Below are 11,215 nucleotides of genomic sequence, written 5' to 3'. Positions count from 1 at the left end.
TACCTCTGGTCGACCTTCATAGTATGTCAACATCGACTTTGTAAGTACAAAAAGCCTCTCTTTGTAATTTAAAGGAGACGTCCTTTTCTTTTGTTGAGATCTTTTAATCAGAGTCTCTTCTAGAATAGCGTTCATACTCATTTCAGCCACTTGGTCAATCTTTCCCCGGCCATTGAAGATCCAGTTCTGTAAAAAAAATAGATGTACACTGATAAATTTTTCTGCAGCATAGATGCACAGTTCCAATCAGCGCATTCCTCAGAATGCAGAGGAACTGCACTTTACACAGTAACTCAGAAATGTACAAAGGTTAAACATTAATCAGAAAGGTTTATTCTTTGCTAAGTTAAAGTTTCTGTAACACTTTGCTTCTTCCTGGAGGCCTGTACTTGACTGGAATGAGGGGGAAAGTCTCTGAGCATAGGTAAATCTTCTTCAAGGTTCCCAGTAGGTCTGGCAAAGTGGAGACATTCTGTTTTGGGATTTCGTGTGTTGCAACTATTCTGTTTGCAGGTTGCTTTTCTTGCCTACATCCATTTGTACCATAAATATTCCTTGTTTGATGCTGGTTGTGGCACTATACAGAATTCTGTATGTCATTCTTTTCTCATGCTTCAGGCTGGTTACACTGTGATGTGGCCAAGGTTTCCTAGTTCCCTTCCATAGATTCAACACCTTTCACCCATGCATTCCTCTTACTATCCATATTTTCCATCTCCTATTTTCTATTTCTGAGCCCTGGTTGCATAGTGGGTTAAACCACTGAGCTGCTGAATGTGCTGACCGAAAAGTCAGCAGTTTGAATCCAGCGAGTGGGATGAGCTCCCACTGTTAGCTCCCACTGTTAGCCCCTAGCAGTTTGAAAACATGCAAATATGAGTAGATCAATAGGTACCGCTCCGGCAGGAAGGTAATAGCGCTCAATGCAGTCAGGCTGACCACATAACTTTGGAGATGTCTACGGACAACGCCGACTTTTTGGCTTAGAAATGGAGATGAGCACCAACCCCCAGAGTTTGACACAACTAGACCTAATAATAATAATAATAATAATAATAATAATAATAATAATAATACTTTATTTATACCCCGCCACCATCTCCCCAACGGGGACTCGGGGCAGCTTACATGGGGCCATGCCCAGGACAATACAATATAGCAAAATATAAAAACAACATATCATAATACAGTGTCACGGGAGAACTTTTACCTTTACTATTTTCTATTTCTAATTTTCTATTTAACTTTTTTAAAATTGGCATAGTCATAGTGCTAAAGTGATGCAAGCCATTACCATTTAGCACTATAACTCTAAATTAGAGGTGGAGGAGCAGAAGACCCCTTCAGTCACATAACTCAAAATGAGGGAATGCAAGTCAAAGGGAAAACTCCACAGGAAAGGTCACACATGTCCATTCAAACTGTCTTCTGTGGGTCTGCCCGAAATATAGCAGGAGAAACTGAGGGAATGAATACATATGTGTGACATTTAAAAAGCTTGCAGTGGAAAAAACAAACTGAGGCTAGTACTGGAATTTCAATAGAAAAAAATTAGACAGGAAGAGCTTTGCCATTATAACAATACTAACAATAAAATGTTTAATTTTGCCCAGTTAAAGATGTGGATTGGAATGATTTTGTTGGCAAAGTTTAGGGAAAATTGTTGCCAGTAGATTTTTTTAATATGAATTTTAAAAAATTAAGCACAGCTACAACTCTTGCCAAAAGTTGTGGCTTTTAGCCAGTCTGGAGGAGTCCTTATTGAAGAAGATGTATATACTGTACAGAATATTATGTGCATAGCATATTAAATAGGCATGATAGAAAAACATATTTAGCCAAACCAAACAATGGCAGTGGAGATTATTGTGAATACTGCAAAACTGTTGTTTAAAGTCCCCAAAGGGACAAAGTCCTAGGGATAGATTTCTCTCACTTCCTGTTCTTTCACCCTCATTCTTAACTATGAGACATTTGTAAATTGGATGTTTGTAACTCAATCAGGCCCGTAGCCAGGATTTTGATTCGGGGGGGGGGGGGGATCTGAGTCTGAGTGAGAGAGGATCTACCCTAGCAAACCTTTTATATCATTATCCAATACCCCCATGCATATGGGATATATTGAGCATGGTGATCAGATCATGATATGAATAAACGTAACAGTTTAAATAATAAATGTTATTTATTTACTTTCATTAACAAAATGTTTAGAATACTTTTTGACTTATTTTTTTACTTTACAGCAACAGTCTTCTTTTCGTCTCCCCGGCCATTTTGACAATTAATTTTTCTGGTTTGATAGTGATGTCCCGATGGATGGAAATCATTGCTAGTCCACTAAGCTTCTGATCTGTCATTAAACTTCGGACCACCCTGAGAATGGCTACATGCCAGGCTTCAGTCCATTCTGTCACCTCAACATTCCAGGACTTCACATTTATGTTACTCATCTGCTCATTCTACCATACCATCCTGGAAACAGCTAGTGTAAACTTCTGCTGTTATCCCATTTCATCTTTAGAAAATTTGAGATTCCCTGGAGTTTGGAGCAAACTGTCCACATGGGCCACTGCAACTATATTTTTTTCTGTGATGATGACCACAGGGAAAATGTGACACATCAGGCCCATGTCACCACCATCATCATTACCAGATTGCTGAGAGCTCCTGGCCATCGTAGGTCCCCTGGGCAGACACCTGCAGATGTCCCCATGTGACCAAGGAGAAGGAGGCGTGATCATCCCCTCAGTGGCTGCATGGCTGTTTTTGCTGTTATCAGCATGAGTACCTGTGATAGGCAAGAGTGCTAAGAGCTTTGCAGCTATCTGACAGCGGCAAATGACACAGACATTGAGGTGATGGTCCATTGGGGCCAATACACTCTTAGTCAGGCTCGACTTAACTTTGCCCCTCCACCACTGGTGGTTGCAGACCATGTGTGTGGCCACCACTGGGCTGGTTTAGAGGATTTCATACTGGTCCTGAATTAAGCTGCCTATGTAGATGAGGTCTAAAAGAAATTGGAAAATGAGATTCAAACTTAGTAGATGCAAGATTGTGCAAACTGGAATAAATATCCCAGCTACAATTACTGTATATACTCAAGTATAAGCCTAGTTTTTCAGCCCTTTTTTTAAGACTGAAAAAGCCCCCCTCAGCTTATACTCGGGTGAGGGTCCTGGTTGGCTTATATTTGGGTCAGCTTATACTCCAGAATATATGGTACATTTATTATTTTTCTCTATTATTGTTGCTACTATTATATTTATTTTACACTATTTTTATTATTATTATTAATACATGTATTATTTCACTCTGATGTTATTATTATTATTATATTTATTATTTTACTCTATTTATTGCTACATGTATTATTCTACTGTATTAATTATTATTATTATTATTACATGTATTATTTTACTCTATTATTATTAAAAGGATACATAAGCACATTTACATTGAAGAAGATGAGAATAATTATTTAATCAGAGTTGGACAATCTTATCTTAAAGTAGAGCTTTATGTAAATATTCAAAAACATTTTACCATTCGGGCCAGCTTATACTCGAGTATATACGGTATGTGAATTAGTCTGGAGTAAAACTTCTGGATTGTAGAATCATAGCAAGCTCACAGCAAAAGCAATGCAAGAGCAAAGTCATTATTTTTGTTTCTGTGATATGTCAACAATTCTCTTTTGCTAAAAATATATCACCTACATTTTAGCCTCCAGAAATAATCCTAGATAGAGCTGGAGAATACAGACTAAGATCACTTTTAAAACAAGGAGGGTTGAATCATCTTCCACAAGAAGACGTTGAATATAAAGATTTTTATTTTTATTCAGTTAAAAAACACTCAGATTGCTTAGATTTAAGACAACCTAAATTAATGTTGCAATCATTTCAAAATAATAAAATGCATTATTTACCTATGAAACTCATTCCCATGTGAAGCATGATGACCACTAGCTACAAAAGAGATTTGTATGTAATGTATGCCTAGATTATGGGTATATTGTCAGCTACTGGCAACCACATAAATAATGTTTTCTAAAACAGTATATTGCAAAACTACCACATTCTGATGATTATCAACAGGAAATGAACACAATTGCCATTACCTGTTTTTAAAACCCTTGGCCATTGGTGAAACTGACCAAATATTACAATTTTTACATCAAAACAGTTCAGTCCTTAGTCTTGTTTCCATTTGAGCTTTTCAAGAGTGCAAAAGAACTGAACTTTTTAAATTACTTCCCAGAAAATAGGAATGGTCACACTTACCTGTGAACATCTGAATTGTATCTGAATATATTTGTACTTCAGTATAGGCTCCTACTGAAAAACTCACACAGCAACAGTATTCCTATAAACCATCCTACAGACTGACACTGAGCTTCATGGCTCATATTTGTAATACCTGTGGGAGTTTCAAAATGTGTTCCCTCCCAAATTTCCATAATTCCCAGTTCCACCAAGCCTTGCTCAGCCAGTCTGACTTGTTCAGATAGTTGGGCTCCACAACTATAACAAAAAGTCAGCCAGAGTTTCAGATGCTTAGATGCTCAAGTGGCTAAGATGTTTTATGCCAATGGTTCTCAACCTGTGGGTCCCCAGATTTATTGGCCTTCAACTCCCAGAAATCTTAACAGCTGGTAAACTGGTGGGATTTCTGGGAATTGTATGCCCAAACACCTAGCGACCCACAGGTTGAGAACCACTGTTTTATGCCCTTTGACTCACAAGCACAACTAACTCCAATACAATGTCAAAGAGCCCAATGAATGAAAACATAACAGTATAACTTCAGAATCATACACATGGGTCTCATAGTGAACATTACTTTTAAGGTAACTCAACAACAGAGAGAACACTAAAAGGTGGTATGTAGGCAGTCCTAGATACACTTGATATTAGCTAAATATGAAAATATGCCATTTTTATAACAGGCATGATGAAGTCTCCTACATAACAGCAACCAACACACCAGGAGACAGCGTGTTGGGATGAAACTCAAATGGAAGGCACTTCATACTTTTCATTTTGTATAGATGAACCTTCAAGTAGACTGTTTACTTGTAGTGAGCTCATGAGTTTCATCGTTTTCTTAGGCAAGGAATACTCAGATGGTTTTACCCATAACTTCCTATGACATATAGCCTACAGCACCTTGTACGTAAGATTATTGTTTGGACTAGAGTGTCATATAAAAGCATACCACACCCACAATAAAATACAAGAATCTCTAGAACTTCATACATGCTTGGAATTTCCTCACTTTTGGAGAACGGAGATGTGAAGAGGAAAAATTTATACCTGTCAAATGCAAAGAAGCTGGATTTAACAAGTACCATTTTTGTAGTTCTCAAACAGAAATCAAATCCAACATACTCCCTCCTTTTCATTAACCTTAACTGTCTAATAATACAAGTATGTTATGAACCTAAACATTTTTATCTGTACATCTCAATGCCTGTTTTTTTAAAAAGAAATCTCTACATTTGTTTTCCATGCCAGGAACTTGTAGCTGGGAGGCTGAGTAAGTATCTGTCACAGAATGAGTCAATGGTAAAGCAAATCCTAACCTTCAAAATCTGATTGTTTGTCTCCTACTCATAGCACTCTTTGAACTGTACAGTAATGGAAAAATGATTAAAAATTCTGATAGCCTTGCTTCTGAAACTAGAAGAAAATCTTCAAAAACTTCCAAGAAACTTTTTAGAATTAATGCAGTTTAATACCACATTAACTATCATAGCTCAGTTAAAGTGGTGTGAAATCACACAAATTCTTCAGTGAAGATACACCCTATGCATCCAAATCTATCAAGTTCTGAGGCAAATTTAGTGTCTTTCAAAACAGAAAGATGTAAACTGACCATGCTTTTAGGCATTCACAAACTGTCTTCAGTTAATGCAATGAATCTCAAATCATTCTCCACAAAGGGGGGAAAGGCTCCTGTTTGCTGTTTTTTTTTCTGCAGGCCATTGCATCATTCCCACAAAACAATAGAAAAAAATACTTGAAATATTCCAAAAATGATAGAAAAAAAAACATGTTTCTTGAATACTATTATCCCTCTGTATCAACAGATTCTGTAACCATGCACTCTGTATTAATGAAAATGTTTAAAAGAAAATCTAAAAAGCAAACATTAATTTTGCCATTTTGTATAAGGGACACCATTTTACTACTCCATTGTATACAATGTAGCTTCGGCATCCACAGATTTTAGTATCCATGGGGGATCCTGGATCCAAACCCCAGCAGATAACCAGGGCCCGGACTGGCAAGAATTCTGAGTTTGAGACCCATCCTGCACAAAAATCACATGATGTTGTTTTGCACAGAAAACAATATTTTCTGTGCGTAAGACGCTGCAATTGTGTTGTGTTCATTCCACACAAAATTTTCACATGGCCAATTTGCACCGAAAACAAGATTTTGCAATGCAGGAGATAGCTTATTTCCACTTTAAAAATAATTTCCACACAGAAGTCCCAAATTATCAATGGGCTTTGAACACTGTGTGATTTTTTAAAATAATATTCTTCCTGCAGTGGGAAGAAAATTGCTAAAATTGCTTGTTGCTTGCTTCAAGAAGAAATTAATGACAAATTACATTCCTAATTTGGCACTAGTCCAGAGGGTGCCTCAACAACATAAGAAACCCAAAAGCTAAAAAGAGAATGAGAGGGAAAATGGCTTTCTCTCTCACCCACGCACACCCCCCCCCCTTCACACACACTACCCACCACAAATAGGAAAGTCATAGGAATTGAATTTGAAAATGACTATGGTTACTGGATAATTTGGAATGGATAATTGTCTGATAGCATGGTTCACACATGTATGAATCGTATTTGATTCAGAAAATGTCTTATCTGTTGCACTAAACAAAATCAGACCCATACACATTTTTGTACTAGCAGTTCTAATATTAGTCTTACAGAATGCAATGATGCTCTTCCTCCTTAAGAATATTTTAAGTACAAAAATTCTTTCTGTGTTGTCCAAACACACAAATGTCTGCATTCAAAATATCTCCCCCCTGGAGTTAGGAATGGGATATGTTTAAACTGCAAACAGAAACTAGTTGATGGAAGCCATGACAAAGAAACTTGTTTAAAATGAGTTTGGTCTGTCTGCTAGTAGCACAGACTATGTAGGCTCTGCACAAAATTCAATACAGTGGAACGCTGCAGCCAGTGTGAATCATACAACTTGAGCAAATTGGAATGATTTTTCTTACTCCGTAAAACAGTGGTTATCAGCCTATGGGCCCCCAGGTGTTTTGGCCTACAACTCCCAGAAATCCCAGCCAGTTGACCAGTAGCTCAGATTTCTGGGAGTTGAAGGCCAAAACATCTGGGGACCCACAGGTTGAGAACCACTGCTGTAGAAAATATCCTTGTAATGTCTGAATAGCAGAAAACAGCTTTCAGTACCATTCACCATGGTATCCTGGAACGCCTGGGGGATTTGGGAATCGGAGGCACTGTGTTGCAGTGGTTACAGTTATACCTTTCAAGCAGCTTCCAGATGGTGGTGCTTGGGGATAGCTGCTCCCCAAAAAAGAAGCTGTCATGTGGCAGCCCACAAGGAGCTGTTCTATCCCCAATGCTTTTTAACATTTACATGAAATTGTTGGGACAGATCATCCAGAGGCATGGGATGGTGTGCTATTAGTGCATTGATGACACCCAAATACATTTTTTCACACCTTCAGCTAAGGATAGTGAATTAATGCCTGGAGGAGGTAATGGGCTAGATGAAAAAAAAAACCAAATTGAAACTGGATCCAGGTAAGAAAGATGTGCTTGATATGAAGGGTCCTAACATGGGGATGGAGGTATGTCAACCAGTTCTGGATGGGGCTACACTCCCCCTGAAAGACTGTGTTTGCAGCTTGGGAGTGCCTCGGATCAATCTCTCTTACTATCAGTTTCAACTGATACACCAGCTGTGCCCCTTACTAGAACTAAGAACTAAGAACCTAAATATGGTAGTGCACATGCTAGTAACCTCAAAGTTGTACTTCTACAATGTGCTATAAATTGTCTGTATCAAGTTCAGAAACTCCAGTTAGTTCAAAATATGGCAGACAGATTGGTTACTGGAACATCTAGGAGTGAAGATATTACATCCTTACTAAAATCACTTCACCTTCTAGTTTTGAGGCAAAGTACAAAGTGCTGGTTACAACTTTAAAGCCCTAACGGTTCGTGTCCAAATGACCTACAGGGTGGGGTCATTTGGGGTATATGGGGTGAATTGTACCTTCTCTTGAACAATTCTCCCCATATACTAATAATAATAATAATAATAATAATAATAATACTTAATTTTTGTATCCTGCCTCCATCTCCCCAAAGGGACTTGGCTCCAGAACCCATTGTGGACTTGGGGCAGATTAAATGGGGCCATGCCCGGGTAAAAACAGCAAACCAAAATAAAACACATCAGAAGATACAGACACAAATATGAAAATTTTACACACTTATTTCCCTGGGGAAAATTTACTTCAGCCAGCCAGAACCTGACCATCAATGGTCACCCAGAGGACCTTTCATCTGCTAATTCTCTCAATTTCCTAGATGCTTATTTTCTATTACCCTCTAGGAGTTTATAGAAGAATTCTAACATGACTTTTGGTCTATATTCTGCACTGCTGACTTGTACAAAATATTTTTAAGTATTTCCAGCAACATCTTACTTAATAAAGACTGTCATATGAAATGGAAACTGGAAAAAATATATCAAAAGGAAAAAAAAACACTAACACATTATGGCATAAAAAAGAAGAAGTCAGAAAAGCTTGTCTGCATTTAAAAAGAAACAAATATAGAAACTCTCCATTGCCTTGAACTTACTGTTTTATTTTAAGAATGAAGAAATGATAGTTTCATATATGCTTCTAATTTCTGATTCTCAAACTTCATTCTAAAAAGAGGTCTTATGTGTCTCAGGTAACTGGCTTGATGATTCACTCTCATTGGCGTGGTTTATGCAATATTTGAAAGTAAAAATACACATGCATATAAGAAACATTCATTGGTCGGCGTCAAAAATATAAAACTTCACACTCTTATATAAAAGGCCACAACCACAATTCATTATAAAGTTAAATATTTAAACTAATATATTGTGACTTAGGACCAGTCTACGTGGACCAAAAAAATGTACTCACTTCATACTAGCTACTAACCTGATGCATGATGTTCATAATTATTTGCATCCCAACTGGTACCTTGGCCCTTACGCCTCTTTAAAAAGAACTGCCTTTCCCCCAACATCCTGGCCAAAGATACAAATAAGTTCCAGGGCTTTTTTCCAGGTGGCTTCACATTGGATCTGGGAAAGAAGTTCAACATGACCAAACTAGTTGGTGGAAGGCAAGAAGGCCCAGCAAGTCGTGATCATTTCTGCTAGGAAGTAGACTCTGTCATGATTCAATGTTCAATGTTGAATTTTAAACCTGCCAATGATGTTTATTTTTTTAAAATATGTATGTAAGCAAATAATTGCAGAGAGTTTATTTGTGTATTAGTATGAGCTCATTTTCGCATAATAGGATGGCTCAAGACACCTAGGTGGAAATATTCATTTTTGCATGTTTGATGGGATGGGAAAAATAGTGAAGTGGCCACTGCTCTGTGGCCAGCAAAAGTGCTAAAGAGAGGGGTTTTCTGCAAGCCAGTTCACATCAAAGTGATTTCATTCAAAGAACACTAGTGGCTACTTAAAACTAACACACTATGATGTCATTGCTGCACATAGCACTAATGGGGCAATTGTTGTATCTCTGTAGATCCAGAAGATATCGGACAAATATCGGTCTTTTTATCTATTTATATACTCTGCTGCTGAATATGCATGCCCAGTGTGGAATATATCTCACCACGTTAAAACCGTGGATGTGGCTCTTAATAAGACAGGATGTCTACGCCCCACGCCACTGGAGAAATTATAGTGTTTAGCCGTCATTGCACCACCTGACATTCGCTGGGAAGTAGCAGCCGACAATGAAATGACCAAGGCATTGACATCTCCGGCCCATCCCATTCAGATTATCAGACAGCACGCCAACGCCTTAAATCAAGAAATAGTTTTCTAAGATCTACAGAGATACTTGCAGGAACACCTCAGCAAGCGAGAGTCCAAAAGTGGCAGGCTAAAGCCCAGAACCTCAATTAGTGACTGACACTGGATGAGAGACACCCTCCTGGGCACACAGAAGACTGGGTGACTTGGAAGGTGCTGAACAGAGTGCACTCTGGCATCACAAGATGCAGAGCCAGAAATGGGTCTACAAAGTGGAGTCCACGACATGCAAGTGTGGAGAAGAGCAAACCACAGACCACTTACTACAATGCAGACTGAGCCCTGCCATGTGCACAATAGAGGACCTCCTTACAGAAAAGCCAGAGGCACTCCAAGTGGCCAGCTAGTCAAAGGACATGTAGTATAATGTCGTTTTTTTTTTTTTACTTCGTTTGTGTTCTCAAATATATTACAACTTGTACCCTCGGTTTGCTTCTGACACGATAAATAAATAGCAATGGCTAGCTATGTGATAATTAGTTTGCCCTTAGTTCCACTAGGATTTGGCTCCAGAACCCATTGTGGACACCAAAATTTATGAAAGATCAAGTCCTATTATATACAACGGGACAGTATAATGGTATCCCTTATATAAAATGACAAAATCAAGGGGTGGAGGGTGAGGGAAATTTTCAAATAATGAAAGGTTGAATCTCCAGATGCAAAAACTATGGGTGCAGAAGGCAGACTGTACTTCAAACACAAAAGCAGTGTATCCAAGGCTTCCCCTGTTGAGTCAAAGATCTCTTTCCATCCCTATTTTTTAAAATGGGATTAGATTATTTGATGTGCAATCTTATGCCCACTACTTGAGAACGTACCAAACTGAATATCTGTTACATTGCTCCTTGTATAATGATCCTAGGAAAAATCTCCTGGGAACACTCTTGGAAGAAAGGGCAGCATGGCAACAATCTGCTGTGATCTGTGACTTGCTAGCAGATTATTCCAAAAATATATCACTAAAGGTTGCTACATTTGCAATCACAGCCCAAAAGATCACAGCTAAAGTAGCAAAATCCATACTTGGGGTCAGAAATGAAAATGGAGATGGTTTGGGATGATACAAATCGGCCACTGTCATTGTTATGTTTCTGCTATCATAATTT

The 11,215-nt window shown here is 38.2% G+C and overlaps 1 protein-coding gene across 4 annotated transcripts in view; it reads right to left on the bottom strand.

The window, feature by feature from the left end:
* Positions 1-11,215, bottom strand: part of tec (tec protein tyrosine kinase) — a 78,684-nt gene that overhangs the window by 41,624 nt on the left and 25,845 nt on the right. For 3 of the 4 annotated variants that reach the window (XM_062981614.1, XM_062981616.1, XM_062981617.1), the window contains exon 2: positions 4-186. In XM_062981614.1, coding sequence (XP_062837684.1) covers positions 4-141 — 138 coding nt within the window. In that variant the 5' untranslated portion in view covers positions 142-186. Of the gene's footprint in view, positions 1-3; positions 187-4,286; positions 4,396-11,215 lie in introns of those variants that run through there. The other variant, XM_062981615.1, reaches the window with a different exon arrangement.

This window comes from Anolis carolinensis, chromosome 5 (genome assembly GCF_035594765.1).
Source record: "Anolis carolinensis isolate JA03-04 chromosome 5, rAnoCar3.1.pri, whole genome shotgun sequence".
In the NCBI taxonomy this organism is placed as follows: Eukaryota; Metazoa; Chordata; class Lepidosauria; order Squamata; family Dactyloidae; genus Anolis; species Anolis carolinensis.
The sequence above is the reverse complement of the archived record's forward strand: the minus strand, read 5'-3'. Positions and strand labels throughout refer to the sequence as shown.